At 45.3% G+C, this 23,075-nt stretch overlaps 1 protein-coding gene and 1 pseudogene across 3 annotated transcripts in view; both read left to right on the top strand.

Moving 5' to 3' along the window:
* Positions 1-23,075, top strand: part of l(2)k09022 (HEAT repeat containing 1 homolog l(2)k09022) — a 102,046-nt gene that overhangs the window by 68,528 nt on the left and 10,443 nt on the right. For all 3 annotated transcript variants that reach the window (XM_075668905.1, XM_075668906.1, XM_075668907.1), the window contains exons 27-34: positions 2,144-2,261; positions 3,146-3,282; positions 4,151-4,336; positions 7,718-7,858; positions 9,214-9,423; positions 13,465-13,640; positions 21,347-21,446; positions 22,217-22,369. In XM_075668905.1, coding sequence (XP_075525020.1) covers positions 2,144-2,261; positions 3,146-3,282; positions 4,151-4,336; positions 7,718-7,858; positions 9,214-9,423; positions 13,465-13,640; positions 21,347-21,446; positions 22,217-22,369 — 1,221 coding nt within the window. The remainder of the gene's footprint in view (positions 1-2,143; positions 2,262-3,145; positions 3,283-4,150; positions 4,337-7,717; positions 7,859-9,213; positions 9,424-13,464; positions 13,641-21,346; positions 21,447-22,216; positions 22,370-23,075) is intronic.
* On the top strand, positions 14,506-17,438 carry LOC142557898 (uncharacterized; annotated as a pseudogene).

Below are 23,075 nucleotides of genomic sequence, written 5' to 3'. Positions count from 1 at the left end.
AAACAATCCAAAATTGTTTCCGTCATTGTGGACTGAGTGTTTCCGGCTAGGCTGGCGCCAGCTCATCCGAAAATTGTGTTGAACCTCTCGACATCGATGAGCCACTCGGGGAACTTGACAATTTGTTAAGACAGCTGTCCGAGTTCCCAGGTGCCGTTTGTGATGGGACTGTGGCTACAGACTTTGTCTCTGTTGACGACGATGTTGCGACAACTGGAGAGCTCGCCAACCAAGACATTGTTGCCGATCTGGCTAGAGATCCCGCCGGCGACTGTAACTCCGAGGACCCTACGAGTGCTGACCCGCCCACGTGTTCCGAAGCACTTCACGCCACTGCGCGTCCATAGAAGGCTGTGGGCTCAGCTGTTCCCAGTCATTCAACAACGTTGAAAAGTGCATGCTTAGCAATGCTTTCAAAGTGAAAAAACAGAAGAAGATCGGCGACTATTTCTCACGCTGATATGCCCATGGTGCATGTATTTAGAAAGTAAAGAACACTTTTTAATGAGATGCGTTTTGTACATTGTCAATTCTGTATCGAATTACACGATATGTCGAACTAATTCCCGTTTTTTTTAGAGTTCGATATATGCGGGTTTGACTGTATTAGCATACTGTCATCGTGCGCCACATATCAGTGCATCAGAAAGATTATGATGCCATAAAGGATCAGGCTTTTAAGGCATTTCGTGTTGCCAGCGAATGATCAGCGCTAAATGCTTACCTTATAGCCGTGTAGTCCATGGGGCACACCAGTGCAGTTTTCTTTGTCTCTGCATTCCCAGCTCGAATTAACTGCACTCGCTCATTGATTCGTATTTTCCGGGGCAGTGCTTCCAAAAAATGCGTGGTAATGCACTAGTTTTTGTTTTTCTCAGACATTTAGCATGCTCATTTTGGCACACTAAGCACATCGAAATGCAGAGAAAAATTAATCATTTGCTAAAATGCAAAAGGCACAGCAAACGGTGTGCACAAATTCTTATCCATGTCTAAGATGCATAGCCTAGCAGCACCGAAGGCAAGCATAGACTAGTAGTAGGGTGCCATTTTGTTGAGTTGATGTTGGTGGGGTGCTGATATTGGAACCTTAGGTCAGTGTTCAATTGTGGTGTGGGTAGCGTGCTTTATTAATTTTTTTCAGCATAAAAGCTTGTCGTCTAATTGAGTAAATATGGTGAAAAGCACCTTTATCAATTTTCCGCAGCTGATCCAGAAGTATGCTCAAGTACTAGTCACAGTATTGAAGTGCAAACAGAGGCACACACTTAAAGCTGAGTGATGAGACCAGCAAAATTGGTTGAATTATCCAGCAGGTCAAATTACACAAGATTTACTATTGAAAGCACCAAAATACACTGCTGATTCATTGGATGGTATTTGCCCAATTCTAACACTCCCTATACGCACTGTCTAAGCACTTTTAATGTGTCTGAAGTAGAAAAATAACATAAAGTTAACAATAAAGTTCCTAAAAAAAGTAGAAATGTAATGGTCACTCAATGTTTTAGCATGAAAAATTGGCTGGCAAGTGTCTGATATGTATTGCACTATGGGCAGCCTGAAAGTCAGCTTCGCCGCATTAAAGCTATGTTTTGCGGCAAAGCATATGAACGACGCAAAGGTGGTTTTTGTCTCGGTTTTATTGGTGGGGAGGCATGCGTTAGAATCGCTTAATACCATGATCAGTTCCTAGGGCAGGCCGAACATAGGTGTTTTCGGCAGGAGATAACGTGTGTTCAACGCATTCTCTGTCTTTTAAGCGCTGCCAAAATAAATGCTGCCACTGACGGGATCGTTATTAAGGTCACCATAGGTGTCATGCACGAGCATGGCAGGTAAGTTCAAATTATCCGGTGGAGGTCAATTTTATGATCGAAACAACGAAAGTTTGGACCAATAGAAATGTATGGGTGCCAGCCGGGACCTTTTGTCAGTATCAAACTAACCGAAAAGTCTAGTTAACCGGAGTCAAATTAACAGAAGTCTATACTATACCAACTAGCCTAGCTGTCCGCCTTTGTGCATCGGTAGTATCGGTGCTGGTACCTGCCCGCTGGTAACAGTCCTGCCATCATGGCTATACCGTACTCTTGACTTGCACCCGAGCTCACACAGACTTTCCTCCTCGATTTCCTCCCAGTCTACGTCAAACATCCTTGAATTTGGCCTGTCCCTGTGTGGCCAGTTTGAGGTACCCGTCCAGATGCAGACGATGACGCACTTGCTCAATTTTGCTGCCAGTCTGCCTGCCGTCAAAGGTGCGTCGCATGAAACTCTTCTTTACAGTGATTGCATTGTGTCACCATGTATCGCCAAGCAGTAAACGGATTTGTGATCTTTTTGTGATGATTGTGGCTGCTTAGTGTGCTGGGTGCTATACTGCCATGAGCACTTCTTACCATGGCTTGATCTTAGGAATGAGGGCGCTGCTGTGCTACCAGCACAAATGAAAGGGACTGCAAGGAGCTGTCTATGTCTTCTCTTTGTGTCATGTTCAATTTGTGCAGGTGACGTGTTTCACAATTGCAATAAAAATCAATTGGCTCATCTCACAGCGTTATAGTTACGAAATTCTTACTAATGCTCTTCTCGAGATTCCAGCTTAATACTGGCCACTCAAATGCATTGACTTCAAGATGGTTGTCACATATCCCTGTTCCTTGCACAGCCTTAGGAAAAAACATTTTTAGCGGGGAATGTTTTAAGGATTCTAGGTGCCTAGCTATTTCAGTTAGGGAAACACGACAAATATATAGAAAAGCTACACTAGAGCTGTAACATATACACAATACAACTTTCGTAGTATTGAAACGACACACTACAAGTTGTATTGTCTTTGTGTAAGCCCTTGCAGTGCAGCACAACTGTGATTTTTTGTCGTAATATTATTACAGTGTATTACGTTACTTTTCTGTTTACTACATTGTCTGCCTCTGCTAATTGCATGTCTATTATGTGTAATCTTAACATTACGCTAACTATTATTACATTGCAAGATAACTATGTATGCCCTTCCTGTTATGATCTCTGATGGGATCGACAGTATGAATAAATAAATAAAATAAATTTTCAAGATTCCTCACCAACTCGCCAAACATCAAGCCATTTTGATGCACACGCCATGTCCTTGCCTGCCTTGCAGATAACAGCAATGAGCCCCCAAGCCACCCCGAAGTGTTTGACCTGCGACTATACTCAGACAAGCAGCTGCAGCGGTTCCGACTGAGTGTTGCCAACTTTGTGGCCAATCTTCTGGGCTCGTCAACCTTCCTGGGCCAGGTGAGCTTTCTGAATTCTTGTCAATGTTGAGTTCGGCTTCATTTCCAAGGCTTTCTGCCTTGCTTCAAGTCCGCCGCATTAAAGGTACGAGACTGGGTGGTGTTCGTAAATGTGTTGCCAACATGACAAGAATTTTTATGTAATGCTGCAGCTGGTCACATCACGTGACTGCATGCCTGCCCACTCTTCCAAAGTTTACAAGCTGTGGCTTGTTCTGTGATTCAGGGAATGAGTGCTATGTCAAGTTTTACGAGTTCTGTTTGTGAAACATTTTAGCTCACCAGTCTATGACCATACCTTTGGAAGTCTTCTGATGGTGAAGTAACACCAAGGAGGAACCTGTTTTGGCCCAGTTTATTCTGATACGTTTCCATAGCAGGCAAAATTGTCACTGAAAAAGCCACTCTTTCTTTAAAAGTAATGTGTTGGTTGTTGGGCTCTGCTGTCTTAAGTTTGCTGGTGCTTGTGTGCTACGATCATGTTATTAATGATCAGTTGATAACATTGTGTAATGGTTTTGGGCCTTTAAGGTGATAATAAATGAAATAATAAATGAAATAATAAATAAAATGAAAGTGCATGTTGTGTACCCCACAGAAGGTGCGTGCTATGCTCTCTGTCTACTGCTGAGCATGAGGTCAGAGGTTCGATTGCCGGCTGTGGCTGCTGCATTTTAAACGAGAGCACAGTGCAATAGTGCTCTTGTGTTTTAGCTACATGTTAAGGAACCCCCCTGGTGGCCATTATCAATTCAGAACCCTCCACGTACGTCCCTAGTGTTGCTTTGGGGTGTCACACCCCTTGGATTGATGAGCCTTTCCTCATGCAGAATAGACTGTCACATTTATGTTGCCACCTTCCATTCCAGATGGCAGCATTGCAGGGGGGTAAGGGAGATCAGGGCACAACGGAGGCCCTCTGCGGGCCTTGCCTGTCTGCCTGCTTGCAGTTCGTGCAGCACGTAAGCCGCTGGAGTAGCAGCCCGACCAAAACCCCTTACCAGGAGCGTGTCTGGAAGGCTTTGTTGTCAAAGCTTCACGACGTCGTTCACAAGGTGCGTGAATGTCACAGCAACCCGTGAATGCACTTCTTTTATTTATTTACTTATTTATTTATTTATTTATTACTACTATTACAGGCCTCTAGAGGCATTGCATAAAGGGTGAGAGGGGTATTCACAGGAAGTGTTGAGGCACTAATATGCGAGGCACTGATAGGCGCATTAGGCTGAGTAAAAACAGAAATATACTGCTTGCCATAAACACTGCGAACGACACTGCAGTTGCTGTCGACGTGATCATACATGGTGGGTGCACAATTCTGGAAACGCCTGCCAAATGTGCGCACTGAATGAAACTACCTCCTGCTGTCACCGTTACCGATGAAACCATGGTCGTCGATGCCAATCCTGAAGACGCGCGGCCAACACATGCACTGAGTCTAAACGAAAATACTGCTCTCCGCAGCCGCTACAGATGAAGTCATAATTGGTTTTGATATGATCATGAAAGGCGACCATGCAGTACTGAAGGAATGCGGCCAATGTGCGCACTCAGTAAAAACGAAACTACTGTTTGCTGCAACTGCTGCGGCCAAACTGTGGTCATTATTGGCGCGATCAGGGCGAACTTGTAGTTTTGTAGGCACATGTGGCTTTGTGTGGTGATAAACGCATAAACGCTCAAATAGACACGAAGTGTTCAGTGTTTTTCTCGTTCCTGTACGTTTTTTGCTGATCACTATGGCGATGTGGAGCTCTGCTGCTTCGTTTCCGTTGGCCGCATATGCCACTTTTGCTCTTTTCCGTTGCACATTTGCAACCCTCAGTGCTTGTCGCGCTCTGAGGGTTGTCAGAAATCATTAGTTTGCTGCCAAACACATCCAAAGTAACGAGAGTTGGATGTCATTAAATAATGCATACGGCCTGCTGGGACCAAAGGACGAGTCCCGATGATCCAAATTTCCAAATTAATGAGGGTCGAATTGATGAAGTTTTACTGTACAGCAAACCCTCATTAACTCAAACTTTGGTGTCTTGAAATATCGGATACATTTTTTCTCGCTGTGGTTTCAACCCTTGTGCATTTCACCTCTTATATAGAAAAGTTTTTCTCGCCGTACTCCAGGTATCTCGAAATCATGACTTCGATAATACCAAGAAAGAGGCAGTGGGGCAGCATTGCTTGCAATCGCTTTGTACGTGGCGGCAGCTCGCTAGCTGAACCAGACAACAGGGCCCTGCATGTCTTTCTCCCTTCTTTCCATCTGTCACCACTTCCATGCATTTGCTTGGCTGCTCACTGCCACTTTTTGTGGCCTCACAAAGCAGTGGTGACTTGGGAAGCGATCTTTTTTTTTTTTTTCTTGTGCATTTAGAACGCTTTGGGCAAGATGATTGGCACGTCTGAGCAGACAGTCAGTCCATGCACTACACCCAGAAGGAGCCAGCATGCAAGCCCACAGCATTTCAGTGAGGTTGCGGCTTGATCAGGATGGTTGCTTCATACTCGTACAACAGTGAGGCATAAATACTGCGTCACTTGTGGGCATCTGCTAAAGGCGCGACAGTTGTGCTCTTCATAGTTTCTGTTCTTGAAGTTAAATTGTGCGGAATTCCTTATGACGCAGAAAGTAGCCGTGTCAGCTTTTTGGATGTCTGAAGACAGTTATGCTCTGGTGACTGGCTTTAAATATACTGCATTTTTCTGTATAGAACCCACCACCATGTATAATCCACACCTGCAATTACAACTGCCCGAAAAAAAAAATTAATATCTGGGTGATAACCCGCACAAATAACTGCATACAATAACACTAAAATATTTTCAAAAACAGTCTCTGTTGGCTGATGCACGACTCGTCCACATCATTATCTTCGTCCAGCGGCTCCGTAGCCCCCACTCCCCCACCCTATTCGGCGCTGCTAATAAAGCTGGATTCACACAATGGACATTATTGCGGATGAATCATTCATGGGACACGGGATGTGAATCAATCGGATCACATCACAGCTAACATTTGCACAACACACTGATGGAGCAGTTTTTGCATGGGCAACGGTGACAGAGCAAACGCGATCGAGCCGAAAATCCCACCGGATGGTGATTTGGCTCTCTGCTGTATTCTGAAGTGCTTTGTGCAGACTGAAGGAGTGCCGCAGCAATGGATGATGTACGATCGCGCGATATGCAAATCCCAAGCTCAAATCGCGATTTGCTCTGGCTCCTCATGCACTTTTGGCCACGGAGGAAGGTTTCTTTCCTTCCTTCCATGATTTGCTAGCTACTAAGCGCAAATTATATGTAGTGGTTCAGAGGAAGGAAGAAGGTGCTATTTTCTGCTGCCCGTATGGGAGCACGGCTTAGCATCTATGCAAAATGGTGACCCATATAGAGGAGAATGGGTGACCGTGAAGGAGGAGAGACGGGAGCTTCAACATGCAAAGGTGAGGTGAGGGTGGGGTTTCCTAGGGAATAAGAAAACTTGAAATTCCAGAGAGCCTTGCCTCGAAGTGCAGCTTCATGGCTTTGCAGCGTGCAATGCCGTGAAGCCACACTTAAAGGCGAAATTCCTGTATAACTCGCACCCTGACTCTGCTGTCACATTTTTAAAAATTTTTGGTGCGGATTATATGTGCAAACATTCGGTATCGTCAGGATCAATTGTCTGACTCTGCTGAGCACGCTGTCTTGGCACAGTGCCAGTAACGCCGTTGCCTGTAGGCGCCACTGACGTGTGCATGTGAAAGTGGCTGAAAATATCACCAGCACTATTTTGGGGAAAGCTCCGCATGCTCTATGTGCAGCCAGAGGGCTTCTATTTTCATGATCTTGCTTATCTCGAAACCACGCTTATCTCGAAATTATTTTCGGTCTTTACAGCTTCGAGTTGTTAATGGGGTTTTACTGTATTTTGTTAAAACCAGTAATGCCATAAGTGGGTTCGGCTGCACTTATTTCTGCCTAATTAACATGTTTGAGTGTTTGTCCCCTCTGTTTTTTTTGTGTGTGACTTGGTTATAACACTCATTGGTTATAACAATGGGATTTTCGTGGCCCTTGATATTCTCATAAGTAGGTTCAATTGTACTACTGCGATGACCTTCATTTCTATTCATTGTGCTGTGTTGAGCTCTATTGGAAAACCCGCACTCCCTGGCATAGAGAGGTTAACCCTTCTGCATAGCTTTGTCGTGTAATTGTTGAGCTTGCCTTCTTGTGAAGCTCAAAATCAGTGAGAGGGGGAAAAACAGAATCTTGCATAATATTTTAAGCATGATTCTGAATTTAACACAAGGAGCCTTGTCATACTTTTTTTCTTGTTCTATGCTTTTTCTTTTTTGAGATTACCATTTTTGGCACACTTATTCAGCTATTGTTGACTTTTTCTGCTGCGCCTACTAATTTCATTCGATCGTTTACTTTTGTCACACCAGGTGAATGGGTTGCTTCCGAGCGGGCAGTTTGTATCCGTGGTTCGGTCGCTGATGTGCCACGAACTTCCCTCCATCCGGCGCAGCGCCATGGACATGCTGAATGAGAAGCTGGCCGCCAAGGATTACTTTGCAGTGGAGGATGTAAGTGTGGGCTTTGTTACATGTCTTTTGGATTCTCTGTGCTAGCCTTATCAGTAGTATTGCTGCCCATTGGAAAAGCACTGGATGGGGACATACTAGTTTAGTGGTGTCTGTTCCCAGAATTGTGTTACTTGGGCTGGTTCGTGCAAATCTTAATGCGAAAAAGAACAGTGTGCAAAGACAGGATACAGAGGGCAACAAATAGAGAACACTTCGCTGTGTCAGCTTCTTGTCCTCTGTGTCCCGTCTTCATGCTGCTTTTCCACAATCATTCTGCTGCCAGGTCCGTGTTTTTTGCGCTGTTTTAAATATGAATGATCCGTACCAACTAGCTCGCACCCAAACCCTTCTGAGGCACTGTATGTATTCTTTAATTATACACGTGTGCACCTGTCGTCCCCTATCACAGTAAGAGCACCGATACCGCTAGTAAGCGTACTGGCAGGCCTTTAGAGCTATTTCGGACGCGCCTATGGTGATTTGAGCCCTTGGGGGCAGTAAAAGGCATGCATTCATTTTTTTTGGACTGCCCGATTTTTCGGACATTTTCACGGCGCCTAGCGAGTCTGAAAAATGAAATGTTGACTGTATCATGTGACTAGCATGCTGACCCTTGGCTGCAGACACATTTACACAGACTGCAGATGGATGCACAGACAAAACGGAGTTGGGGGGAGGGTGGGGGGTATGTCGTGCAAACTTGCAGTGGGCCTCCTGGTTTCAGAACTCTTTACCGTAACTGCTGACCATGGTCGACCCATGTAGCACTGATGACCGTGCGAAGCAGTGTTGAGTGACATGATGCGCATTCCCCACTTTTGTCTGTCACTTAGATTGGCATTAACAAGCTGGTTTAATCTGGAAAGAAAAACTTTCTAAGCAATACAAGACTCCCACTAAGCACAGTATGGCCTACTATTAAAATGAAAACCCTATTAGTATTTAGGACAACTTCACTATTTCTTCAGCTTCAGAGGGAAAAAGTCACTTGAATCTATTCAGCAGATATTCTATATATAAAAAATATTTTCCGGACCTTTGTGTATGAACTGAATTATTAGTGCTGGCATACTAATTTGCTGTTCCCTTTAATGAGAGTAGAGCATACTATACATCCCGATTCCTAGCTACCTAAGTTACTGAGAGCTAGCAAGATTCTTGTTACATAATGTGAGTGAGTAGCCTCCTGAGCACGTGCGGCACCTTACTTTGTTTTGACAAAATTTTAAGCGTAAAGCTTTGTGGTAAACTTTCTGATATTCAGCATTCAATTCGATTTGATATTCCATGCGTAATCTACTGTTCAGTATTTGCACACCCCTACTCATTTTATTCTCGATCCACGGTTCCCTCAGACACAGTCCCTGTTGGAGCTGGTTCCTATGCTGCTGCAAATGGCTCGTGGCAAATCTTCGTCCACTGCGCCAGTGAAGCCAGCTGATGGTGACAAAACATCTCGAGCCCCTTCCAGCGAGGAAGCAGCACTCAACCGTCAAACGGCACTGTTGTCACTCAAGCTTCTGATCCGGACGCTGGGCGCCGAGCATCGCGACGCTTTCGCTGAGGTGAGTGGCAAGGCGGGATCGCAGTGAGTGGTGATTACTTGAGTTGTGGAGTTGTCTTTGCCCTTGCTCAGCGGCTTGCAGACATGAAAGCCAGTGTGAATATTTGGAGGTTCGTAAATTTTAATACCAACATTCTATCCACCTAATTAACATCACACTGTCTCAGAGACTCGAAGTTACACTGCGAAGCACAAGGTTGCACGTTCTCTTCCAAGCCAAGGCGGCCGTACTTTAATGGGAGCAGGAGCCAAAATGCTTGTGGGGCACATTGAAAAAACCGAGGTGGTCAAAATTGATTCGCTACCCTTCACTGCAGCCTCTCTCATAGCCTGTGTGTTGCTCTGTGACCACGCTGCCCAAATCGTCCACTTAGGTAAAGGGACACTAAACGTTAATATTAAGTCAACGTGGATTCTTGAAATACCATCCCAGAAACCTCGAAACGCTTGTTTCGTGCGAAGAAGAGACTTATTTTAAGAGAAAATGCGTTCTGAAGCGTCCGCATACCTCTAGCGCAGTTCAAATCGCCCGCCCTCCAATCGAGAAGTATTGACATTATGGTCTCATAGTGACGTTGCGCCATCGGTGAGTAAAACGGCTCCCGCAGACGGTGCTACGGCTTTTCTGCACAAAATGCAAACGCGCGGCCAGAAACAGAGCCAAGACAGAGTCGACAGCAGCGCGAAAGCGGAACTATGGTGGCTAGCGGAAGGGAAAGCGCACCACGATAAGCTGGTTCTTTATTTTATGACGCCAGCTTCGACGCTCATTGCGATGGATGACCCTGACAACGATACATTAGCTCGCGATGCTGGGCTCGAGTTAAGCGATTTAAGCACTGATGAATGTGACCCGCTGTCGAGGGCTCACGCTGCCGGCATCGTTGCATACTACTACGACAACGGCCTGCTTTGAAAGGCACTTCACGCGACTTCAGTAAGTCGGCGTTGAACTCGTAATCCTCTGGACGAATGTGCAGCGAGCACACTACGTGATTTTTCAGCTCTTTGCCAGCGCGCTGTGGCAGAGGTACGGCACTTAACCACTTCGAACAGAGAGGTTCACTCGTTGGCACACAATGATAAGTAACGTTCGATTTGCCGCTGCAACTGCTCTTGGCCAAGTTCTGCAGACCGTTCGCGCGTCTCACGACATCACATGGACGTGGCATTCTCACTGCTTGTTCCAAATGCAAGTTTTGCGAGCCAGCAGGACCACCGCAGCACGACGCGATAAAGAAACAACTGAAACTCCAAAGCGCGCGCTGCGCAAAGTCGAGCGCGCAGAGTCAAGCGAAAACGAAACCTTTCGATCACCCATACTACTCAAGGGTAACGTCAAAATGTTATTTTTTTCTTAGAATCGAATAGAAGTAGACAAGTAGCATTTTCTTCCGTCTTATAATTTAATGAAATTATTTTTTTAATACGAGTAGTTGAGTACTAGTGACATAAATTATGATGAGGAGTGCTTTTGTCATCGGGCTAGTACTGGAATGTTGTTGGGGGGTCTCAAGTCGTGTCATACATTTACCTCAATTTCTCGGTTACTAAAGCTCTGTTCGCGATTATATTGATGCCTTAGACATTCTAGAGCATTGCTTTACCACTTTAACTTGACTTTCTGGTAACCTTTAGTGTCCCTTTAATGCGAGTTAAGTTTAACCTCATTAGTTTGGACTTTCTTGAAACACAGAAAGCATATAAGTTAGGCAGGCTTTTTATTCCTTTTTAGTTACTTCAAGAGGAGAGGACTTGTTAACATAAATAACGAAAACACTTTTGCTGCAATTAGCATGTCACTTTCATTTACGTGTAACTCTATTACTTCTTTAATTTGGATTTACTTGGTTCCTTGACCATAGCGTACACAATTTAAGTGCACTTTGCATTTTGGAGTAGCTGTCTGCATGTGCTGAAGCTGCTGAAAGCACTTCAGTGTCACTCACGTTCATCGAATTTGTGCCACAATTTTGGTGAAGTGTCAAATCACATCTACATCAGAAATAACAGCTGTAGTTATGTTTCGTGTACAACTTTTCAAGCAGTAAGAAGTGTATTGGACGCCTTCTCCATGTATGTTAGCCTGCCAAAGCCCAACATATCTAGTTTGATACGTTAATACCTCAAAGTGAGTATTTAAGCTCGAGAAACTTAACACAAGAGACGCAGTAGCTTCTCTCATGTGCTAGAGAAACGTTTTAGTTGTGGATAGCTCAGCAAACCGACCACTAATTCGTGAGTAAATTATAAATTTATTTATTGATTACTCCAACATTTCATTGTTTCTTTTAAATGCGTAATCATTTCTATGTTTACCCAACAAGTACCGTATTTACTCGCATAATGATCGCACTCGCGTAATGATCGCACCCCGAACTTGCCGCAGCGATATGTCGTGTGCTAAGTCTAGCTAATAATGATCGCGCTTACCATCTGTCGAATGCTACGCGAACGACTCTTCAAGACAAGCCAACTGGCCTGCACGCACCAAACATTCTTAAGTAGATGCCTCATTTCATTACTGTCATCACTTTCCGCACTTCCATGACAAAATGAGGTACAATCAAACTTGCCTTTATTATGGGTTGGCTTTATAATGGTTGATGTCAACAAAAACAATAAAGGCGCATTTCGATCCTTTTCATCTGCACTCGTGAGCACGCAACAAATCGCGCGCGGCAATGATAGTAGCCACGTTTACACTGATACGTTAAAAGTGTACCCTATTCATACGCCGACGCTTGTAACACAGCTAAGATATTCGCGCACCCTTAGCGGAAACGTGCCGTATTAGGATAGTAGTGAAGACAGATGCCACAGTTTCCGCAGCACGTCGGCCATGCATTTCTATGTCACTGGCAGCTAAGCGCGCCCACCTGTTTCTGTCCCCTCAAAGTGGACATGGCTACGTTATTACCGCAAACTTGCCTATATTAACGATATTATTCATCACTGATACGGAAGAAACTGTTTCAATGCACGTAATGTACTCACGAGAAGAAAAAAAAATCGCGTTCGGCGCGTTCGGCTTGCTACGCCAGCTGCCATTTTTGTTTTGGTGTCCCGCACCCGCAATCTCGCATCCCGCAGCAAACGCGGTACGAAAAAGAAAAGTTGTTTTTTTTTTTTTTTTTGCGGGAAATTTAACCCGCGTAATGATCGCACCCCTGAATTTGCGTCAATTTTTCTGACAAAAAAAGTGCGATCATTATGCGAGTAAATACGGTAAATCTTTATGGCCGCTGTGTAAGACAATTGCTTTCAAGATAGGGCAGGCGGCAGCAAGCGAATTCACCTTTCTGCTGCCTGTTGCTTCAGCGCGAACTAAACGGCAAGAACACAGTGCACGCGAAGCTATCAGCACTAGACGCACTGTGTCCCCATCGCGAATCACTTTCAAGGTAGGGTCCATGCGTCTTGCTTCAACGCGAACTGAGCGGTGAGAACACAGGCCTGCCCGGCGGCCTGTGTTCCAGATCAAGCATACTCCAGCAGCAGCATATGCAGCCGCCGCTGGAGTATGCTTGATCATGGTTGATAATGGTCCGACATGGATAGATAAGTTGTAAAGTACGGTAATGGCTCGTATTGACCTGAATGGCATCAGCGCACCTGGCGCTGTCACCTGCAGTGGTTTGCTTGCGGCAGTCCATTTTGCGTAGCTGTCCACGGCAGTTCGTGTCACCGCAACGCTGTCGTTTATACTGGTCGGATAAAGTTTCATAGCATTGATAATGACACCAGGCTGCATGGAGATGAGCAAGTGGTACCTTGCTTATACATACTTGGACAACTCCCTGAGGAGTTTCTGCGTGAATATTATTGTTTAACGTTTACTCTTTGTTATCAGAAGTAAAAGTGATCAAGTTGTTCTAATTTTTCTCGAATTGGAATGTTGTTTGGGCTTTCGGGATTTACAATACTGAATGCCACACTCAAATTATAAAATTATAGAGCAAATTCATGCACGTGCTGATTTGCAACTAGGCAACTTAAAACAAGGGCAGTGATGATTGACATCGGTGCTTCCCTCACGCAGGTGTACGACTTGGCTCACGAGCTGCTGTCTGACGAGCGGTTAAACCCCCTGCTGATGAGCAGCGCACTGCTGTGCTTTGCTGAGTTGTGCCACAGCCTGCCGACGCCCACCATTGCTCATTTCGGCCGTCTCATGCCGCCCTTCCTCAACATCCTGCAGGAACAGAGCAAGGAAGGGTCAGCACCTTCCAACCTCTCCTTTGCTCTTCGTTGGTTTTATTGCTGTCGTTGCCCAATAGACCATTTCTTCTGTGACTTTTGCCATGCCAACCTTATGACAAGGGTTGGCTGTAGCAGTTAGTATCAGTGCGAGTACTGAAACAAAATCTTTTGGGCTTTCTTGCAATTAATCAGCGACTATTGACCCAGTAATCATGGTAAGGAAACTAATTTGCTCCAGCATATAGCAATTATTTAACTAAACAATCTCAACAAATGATGCTTGTATGTTACGACCAGTTGTTTTGATTTCTAAGAGCACTTTGGGGGGTGCCCCTTGATGTAGGAGGCATGCTTAGAATCAGCATCATGTGAGCTTGTGAGCTGATCATGTGGTGCTCACATGACTTGTGCAGGGTTCGCACAGCCCCTTGAAACCCTTGAATATCCTTGATATTGACAGTATGAGTTCAAGGGCCCTTGAAACTACTTGAATACCCGTGAGCTCCTTGTAATCCTTGAAAATCCCGAGGGATTTGTTCCGATAGAGAAAATTAACGACGTACCTCTGCAAGTCACGCTGAATTTAAAGGCCCTTTCGCCTACGAATGCCCATGAAAACAAGCTGTGTTGACTAAAGGGCAACATCAAGAAGTTTCGGTTTTAAATCCCGCAGCCCCTACGTCGTCTAGCAACTAATATGCATCGGAAATCGAATCCAATCCAATGCGAGGCATATCGCTCGGTCGGTTACAGTGCCTAGAATCATAGAGTTTCCTACAAAATTTTGTAGGAAACTCTATGCCTAGAATATACTCTAGTGCACTGTCCACCGAGCCTATGCACCGAGCGTCTGCAACGCGCGACGTTGGCACGGGCAGCGATGCCTGCCGCCGCGGGCCACCAGACGGCGATGCCTGTCGGCACCATGCTAAACCGTGGGGAGTTCGAATGGCGTTCGTTAGCGATGCGTTGATTGCAATGCGTAGTTCAGTTCGCGCCTTGCTGCCGCTTTCGTTGCAGTCTTTTCTTCTTGTGAGTGGGTGTTTTGCGTCTATGTGTGCGCTCGTCTGTCAAAAGAAACATTAAACAGGTCGCGAAACTGCGATTTCCCAGACAGACGTGGAAAGAAACGGCTCCTCTCATTACCCAGCGCGTCCGCAGACCCCGAATGTATCGCGGATTGAGACAAGACCATAACAGAGGCAGATCGCCGGGCAAATGGGGAAGCTCGCGTCGTGTCTCGCTGAAGTCCGCCCATGCCTCAGCATGGTCCGGCACAGTCTCGTAGTACAGCGCGCACCAAGCGGCCGGCGGCGGCAGGCGTCACTCTCGGTGCTACCGCGACACCCGCGCTCGGCGCACTAGTGAGTGCTGTTTTAGGCACTATAGTTGGACCGTCTGGCGCATAGAGTTTCCTACGTACGGTCTGTCGGCCTCGTGCGCGCCATTTCAGCGAAGTTCGCGTTTGCGTTGTGTGTTTGCTTTGACAACATGCCGGGCGGGAAGTGCAAGTTTCAGTCTGCGTGGCTGCAACATACGGACTATCGTCACTGGGTGAGACCGGAACCAAGCGATCCTTATCGAGCAAAGTGTGCAATATGTCAGAAGATGGTCGACATTGCAACGATGGGGGAATCTGCCTTGAAGAGCCACCAGAAAGGCGCAAAGCACCGATCCAAAACTGCAGCAGGTTAGGGCTACTCATCCGTCGCAAGTTTCGTGCAAGCGGGAAATCTGACGTCCGCGGCTCCTTGCAAGCGTGAAACCACGGCAACTTCCTCTCGGGCTGCGACACTTGACAAAGACTGCAGAAAGCATGATTCCGTGATCGAAGCCGAGATTTTGTGGACGATGAAAGTTGTGTCGTCACACTACTCCTACAGCTCCAGTGGATCCATTTCCCAGCTATTCCAAAAGATGTTTCCGGATAGCGAGGTCGCGAGAAGCTTCACTTGCTCTGAGAAAAAATGCGCGTATGTCGCGTGCCACGGTCTACGCCCATTTTTCACTTCGCAGGTACAACAAATGATGGAGAAGTCTGACAATTTTGTTGTGCTTTTTGACGAAACTTTGAATGAATACCTGCAAAGAAAACAACTTGATGTTCACGTCAGATTGTGGAACAACTGTGAGGTGGCAACCATATACCTGACTTCGACATTCATGGGTCACAGCACAGCGGACGACCTTATGCAGAAGTTGACGGAAACACTCGCGTCTTTTCCCCTGAGCAAGATTGTGCAGCTCTCGATGGACGGCCCGAATGTCAACTGGAGTCTTTTCAACAAGTTGCAGCAGCACATGAAGAATGACTTTCAAGTTCAGTGCTTGGATATTGGTTCATGTGGCTTGCACACAGTGCATAATGCTTACAAAGCAGGAATGCATGCGATGAGCTGGCCAGTTGACACCTTTCTTTCGAGGTTATTCTCACTCTTCCATGATGCACCGGCCCGCCGTGAAGATTTTGTTGAAGAAACAAGGAGCAAGCTGTTTCCACTTCCTTTCGTACCCCACCGTTGGGTCGAGAACGTGCCAGTACTGGAGAGAGCCCTGGCTATGTGGGAGCATTTGAGGCACTACACCGAAGCAGTGAGCGACCATAGGCCACCCTTGCCGAAATGTAGAGCGTATGAGAACGTCAGTGATTTTCTAAAGGACCAGATTGCACTTGCGAAACTGAACTTTTCCCTAAACATTGCAATGGTTGTGCAGCCTTTCTTGACTGTTTTTCAGAGTGATTCTCCAAAGACATTTTTTTTAGCGAAAGAGCTCGAAACTGTCTTGAGGAGCCTCCTTGCAAAGTTCATGAAGCGCTCGGTGTTGACAGAAGCCACGAGCATCACGAAACTGCTGCGAATTGATGTTCATGATACTGCCAATTACACGTCACTTGAGAAGGTGGATGTTGGACGAGTGGCTGAGAAGATCTTAAAGAGCGGAAAAGCGAGTACCAAGTGTGTTTTTGAATTTAGGGGTGAGTGTCGCAAGTTCATTGTGAACATGATCCTGAAAATCATGGAGAGAAGTCCTATTAGGTACCCTCTGCTTCGAGGGTTGTCATGCTTCGACTCCAGGGAGATGTCAAAGACAGAAATGTGCCTTGGGAAGCTGAAAGTTGTTCTTAACTGTTTAATTGACAGCAAGCTTCTTTCTGAGCACAAGAGCGATATTGTGTGTGCACAGTACATTCAGTTCCGCCAAGAAAAACGGCATGAACTGCAAAACTATGAAAGAGACCAGGAATGCCTTGATATTCTCTTCGTGCGCCTTTTGAAGCATGACCCGGCGTTCTCGATGTTGTGGGAAGTACTGAAGGTCCTTCTCTTGCTTAGCCATGGGCAGGCGTCAGTAGAAAGAGGTTTCAGTGTAAACAAGCAGATCGCGGTCGAAAATATGGCAGAGCTCTCGTATATCTCACAACGAGTCATCTGCGAGGCCGTGAAAATCCACGGTGGGCTGCTTAACGTTCCGCTGTCGAAAGAACTGAAGTCACCAGTGCGCCAAGCCAGGCATAGGTATGCGTTATACATGGACGAACAGAAGAAGCAAGCTGTAGCACAGCAGGTAACCTTGAAGAGAAAAGAACTCGAGCTAGAGCTACAGAGCATGCAAGAGAAGAAGACAAAGCTCCAAAAAACTCTTAAGTGCTTGCAGGAGTCAGCGGATCGCTTTTCAGAAGACGCCGAAGCAAAAAATGACCTGACTTGTCTTGTCAAGGCCAACAGTTCCCGTCGAACAGCCAAAGAAAAAGAAGCTGAGATAACAGCTCTTGAAAGAAAAATTAATGCGAAAATAGGGCTCCTTTCCTAAGTCATGTGAGGAAATAAAATTATGCTAACACTCCTTGAATTCTGCCTTTTTGCATCCTTGAAATCTTTGAAATGTCCTTGAATTTTCAGTGAAATATTGTGTACGAACCCTGCTTGTGAAGCATGCTGGCGCACCATCTACCGTGCCATCTATGCTCCTGTTTCGTCTTTTAGTCTGGTGGGAAACCTGTGCATTGCTACATCATTGTAGTGCTTTGTTGGGCAGAAGTCTTCTATGCAGTATGATTTTCGCATTAGCGAGCTTTAGCACGTCTACAAAGTCCTTAGTGTTCGCACATAACTAAGTAATGAGAGTGGTGTACGACGGAACAATGCTGGTAATGACATCTGGCGACAAAGTGAGCACGCAGAGAGCACTGGAGAACGTGCAAAACTAATGCAGTTAAACCTCGATATAATAAAGTATTTAACATTTTATGACCTCTTGTACATAGAGCAGCCTGTATTTTGAACCTCAATATAGCCAAGTGTGCAAATGCCCAATTTCAATACTGTTGAACCTTGTAATAATGAAATCAGTGGGGCTTGCAAGAAAATTTGATTTTGCAAGAATTTGGTTCTTGCAAAATGAGGCAGCACAGATAGGGAATGCATTACAGAATGAAAATTTACTGTCAAAACTCCATTTGCCTACTTTGGCAAGCCTTGCTCGAGGACCGCATTGCCAACAGCACAAAGTATGCCCCATGTGTCGATCAGTGGTGGCGGCACTGCCTTGGAGCAGTATTCTCATTCGATCACTATCTTTGATGTGATCGCTTTGCAAGAGTTCGCCTAGTTTGGCACCGGATGCAGAGCAACAGCACTCCACGCTCGCAGCAGTGTTTCTCCAGTGCACACTGTCGCCTATAGACGCCAATGCATCCGGTGGCGAGCGCCAAAGTGATGGTATCTCATGTCCCTGAAAGTGATTGATCTAGATTATGGCCCTTTCATGCAAATCTATGTCTGGTGCCGAATCCGCATGCGATGCTTGTTGGGTGGCACTGAAGCCAGCGTTCATGAAGCAAGGGACGCATATTCCTGGATGATTGCCCAATTACAGCCTGATGAGTGGCTGTCCACGCTGCGGCTGCCAACCTCTAGCACCATATACAAGTCCACGTCAGGACTTGTATGTGGTGAGTGGGACTTGTATGTATGGGATTTATTTGTTTTTGCTGCACTTTTCTAATTGAGCAGCTCATTACGCAATTCACTGTTGCTTCAAATGGGTGATCAACAAACAAGATGGTGGCTATCACACATTTTCGGCGTAAGTGATTGCTTCCAGTGCGTGGTTGTTATTGTAAACAAAAATGGCGGCAACCATGCAAGCGTAATGTGGTGGTAATTTACAAAATTTTAGTGCGAAGCAAACACATTTGAGCACCTGGTGGAGCCTGCAAGCCTCGTGTGAGTAGGTAATGTGCGCGGTTACATCCGGCAAATTTCGTTGCAGCAGGATTGCAGTTCAGTGACATTTAATTCTTGGGAGGTATGCAATGCTTGCATCCTATGTGGTTTGCCGGGGATACGAAAATATTTAGTTGCTACGAGAATTTCGTTGACGTGGGATTTCGTAATCGCGAGTTCGACTGTATAACGCAATTTCACTGCTGTTGCGGATAAATACCGAGAGCATAAATGGAAGATACGTGGATGCAGTTGGTCAAATGGTTGAGTTACATGTGGCTGCTTGCGAATGCAGCTCTGAAATCACGTGCCAAGCGACCAAGAGCAACCGCTTCGATCAATGTCATGTTCTCTATAAAGTCCAAGTGCAATAAGATTCTATAGGCCCCACGCACTGTACGCTCTAGGTGTGAGTGAAAGCGTGGGAGGGCGAGCTAAGAAGGATGGAGACTTGATGAGTGTCGTCTTCCTGCACAAGCAAGGGGAAAGCAAGAGAGGGGAGTGAGCTCGTGAGGCCGATCAAGCATGCAAATGGAAAGAGGGGGGTGGGGCATGTTAGGACCCGTCTCCTTTTTATAGTGCGGCCGTGGCTGTGTACGATTGCAAGCATGGCTGAGCGCATATGCAGCTCGCACGCCTTGTTTTAGGTGTAATCTGCTCCATGTGCAAAGTCTGGGTGAGCCAAGTGGGCGTGGCATTGTGCACCGTCTTCCTGGGGCATTTAATGCTTGAGGTTGCGTGACCTTGAGTTTCGGAGGCACGTTGAAGCGAGATGCAAATGATGCATACGCTCCCCATTGCTGGTGCTTTTCATGATACCGTCGTTCCACTGCGGGCGACATTATCAACCGCGGGGGCGAATTGGACACGAGAGCGTGGCTGGCTTCCTTTTGTACCGTGGAAGCAAAGAAATTGTTGACACGTCATGAAACTGAACCTTTCATCACCGACACTCAATTTCAACAAAATTATTCTTTTCTCATTCAAATTTGCTTTTTCCCATTGCTCGATAATTCAGAAAATTTTGCGGTCCTTTTTGCATGTAAGAAAAATCCATCTGTGACTGTACTTGCTTGCCTAGAGAATTGAATTTCAATACAACAATATTTCTGTATAACGAATCAAACCACCAATTTTACCGACTTCACTATATCGAGGTTTAACTGTACTGCAACTTACATATTCTACCTAACTGCTGGTGTAAAGCATTGGTAGCAACATAACTGCAAACATACCATACATTTATGATAATTCCCTTCAACAATAGCACTGAGGTGGCAAAAAGAAAAATTGGGAATGTGTTGTAGTTGGAAAAGTTGTCACAAGATGTCGCCAGCAGCTCTGCTACTGCCGGCCACAGCTTCGGTAACCTGAAAATTCATAAGCAGTGAGAAGTTTGCACATACGCTTCTTGTGCACGAGTATACATTCGCTTCGTGTGCGGTCAGTGCCAGAGACCCAATTCAAACAGTGCAAAGGCAAGACAAGCGAATGATGTTGCATGTCACCAAAGTCATTCGCTGAAACTCCTGACGTATCGTTGTTTACAAACAGGGCCTACGCTGATGACTACACCAACAGGTGCTGCACTGTCAGATCCCTCACTCGCACGAACATCAAATTTGAATAAACTAAGCTGCATTTGATATTAATACTTTCCAGATGATACCTGTGCTTGCAGCAATCGAATCTACATGTGTCAGTACCCCTTTAAGGAGGGTACCTATCACGGTTTATGTTTCCGCTGGCCATGTTTGCAGTGTCGGCAACATATTAAGCCAAGAGTCCCTCTCTCACAACATCCATGGTTACCTTGTTTTTTTCAGTGGCACGAGCATTGAGTGATACTCTTGACTCTTGTTTCTTGCGCGGCACTTCTGGTTCACCTCCAGAGATGACCGGGAAGGAAATTCAAAATAAACCAAAAGTAGAAAAAAAAATAGTAGAGTACGAAATTAATGGGTTTCATTGTAGATGCGATACCAGAGCATAAGTGTAGTTACAAGTTGAGTTACTGAGGTGTCTGGAATAATTAGAATTAATTTGAAATCACTGATTACCTCACACCAAAGCACAGAATCGCGGACTTTAGAGACCCGCTACGTGAGCACGACTTTGTCGAAATTCCTGGAAACCCGGAAATAGAAAGTGAAAGTAATGACGTCACTAATGAAGTCACACAAAAAATGGTGGCGTGATGTTTACCTGGCTAATTAATGGAAAGCAGTTGCCTCCGAATTCGGTTTGCGCATTGCGTTCGCCCAAACTTAACCTAAAGAACACCAACGCTGATGTCCGAGTGCCACTGAGAGACACCTAAGTCAAAGATTAGGGTCTGCTACCTTTTGTTTTTATGATAAGAAGAAAAACACCAAAAAAGGGAAACGAAAAAAAAAAGAAGAAAGAAAACAGCGGAGACATAATGTAAAACCTAGTCCTCTGTGAAAAATGTTACCCAGGCCTGACGCATTCCATCATCATTGGGCATTGCAGGTCAGATGTCGTTACGATGGCACTCATCACAGCCCTACATCGTCTGGTCGAAAGCCTGGCACCATTCCTGAGTGCATACTTGACCACAATCCTGGTTCAGGTGAGTGCACTCAAGTAATTTGCTCCATATTGCTTTATCTGCTAAAGCAAGCTTTAAAAATATTGTGTGGCCTCTTTGGGAATTTATTTTTATTCTTAGAACTGGTGAGCTTGAGAGCTCTCAAGTATTCCAGCTGCACTGCATCAATTTGAATTTAATTTTTTTTTTCAAGCTTGCTACAATTTTACAATCTCCACTGCAGGAATCATCTATTACTAGCTGCATCATTCAAATGAAAATTCTAAATTTAGAGCTGTGAAACTTGGTATGAGCCTGGTAGAAAATTGTATTTTATACACCGAGTCATGACTACTGCATGCCAAATTGTTGTCTTGATTCTGCTGCAAAATTTGTGGTAGTCCATGGGGGAAGCAACTTCAGCACTTTCATATTTTTTTCTTTCCTTTCTTTTTGTTCCCCGCATCTGTTGAAATTGTCTATGTTAATAAACCTCCACCCTCTGAATGAAATCACAAAAAAGCTGTGTTCGGGGCGAAATGCAAAAAGAAACACCTGCATACTTAGATTTACGCGCATGTTAAAGAACCCCAGGTGTTCAAAATCAATCCGGACTCCTCCACTACGACGTGCCTCATAATCAGATGATGGTTTTCAGATCGTGCTTAATTGAATCTTTTAAAAAAAGGTGTGCTTTTTGTGTTTGTGTTGTGTGTTTGTGTATGTTTTTAGCTGCTGTCAATTAACCGATCAAATGAAATTTTGTGACTTATTTATTGGCTTTTTTGTCGTCTTGGATCGACTGCCAACAGGTGTGCCTGATGCACGTGTCATGCGCGAAGGAGACTGGCAGTGGAATCCTTGGCCAGCGGCTGGAGTCCATATCGACGCACATTGCTCACCACGTGCCAGCTCGTGTCCTCATCCCAGCAATCGAAGAAAGCTTCCACAAGCTCAGCCATTCGGTAGGTGCTGGTGTTCATGCAAACAGTTCAACATGTAAACCAAAGTGAAACACGACAAAAACGGGAATTTCACTTTGGTTTGCGTCTTAACACTTCCTAATAAGTATGAACCAACTAGCCCAGCAACAACTGGTGATACTACTGGTGCTCGTAATTTCGCTTTCAAAGCAGGCACGCCAGCAAGTGTTGTTGGTTATCGCTGATGACTGTAGGTGCCCTTAGTGTGGTGGAAGGTTAGGCTAAAGAGTAGACCTGCAATAAACACCTAACAGACCACATCACTGGGAAAAATCATAGCATCAACATGACATGAGTACAATAAAACTTCGTTCATAAGCTCTCTAAAAAAAAAGAAAAGAAATTATAACCAGGAAGAAGAGTACGCATTTGGGCTGATTGGTTCATGATTACGAGCAGTAAACAGCGTTGAAAAACAGGACAATGAGAGGGACACAGACAACAGCGCTGTTGTCTGTGTCCCTCTCCTTGTCCTGTTTTTTAGCACTGTTTACTGCTTATAACCGGGAATACGTATGATCCAAAGTCATTAAAAACCTTGACAGATTCAGCTGTAGTTGACATCTGCGTGATGCTTAGCGTCATACAAATCATTGCAACATGAGGCGCTAACACACGCCGAGTTGGGGGTGCCTGAGAGGCACTTGGTTGTTTTTGCGGCTTCAGCAAACTTACATTTGTGCTACTC

This window comes from Dermacentor variabilis, chromosome 9 (genome assembly GCF_050947875.1).
Source record: "Dermacentor variabilis isolate Ectoservices chromosome 9, ASM5094787v1, whole genome shotgun sequence".
NCBI classification, from domain to species: domain Eukaryota; kingdom Metazoa; phylum Arthropoda; class Arachnida; order Ixodida; family Ixodidae; genus Dermacentor; species Dermacentor variabilis.
Note: the sequence above shows the minus strand (reverse complement) of the source record. Positions and strands in the feature narration are given on the sequence as shown.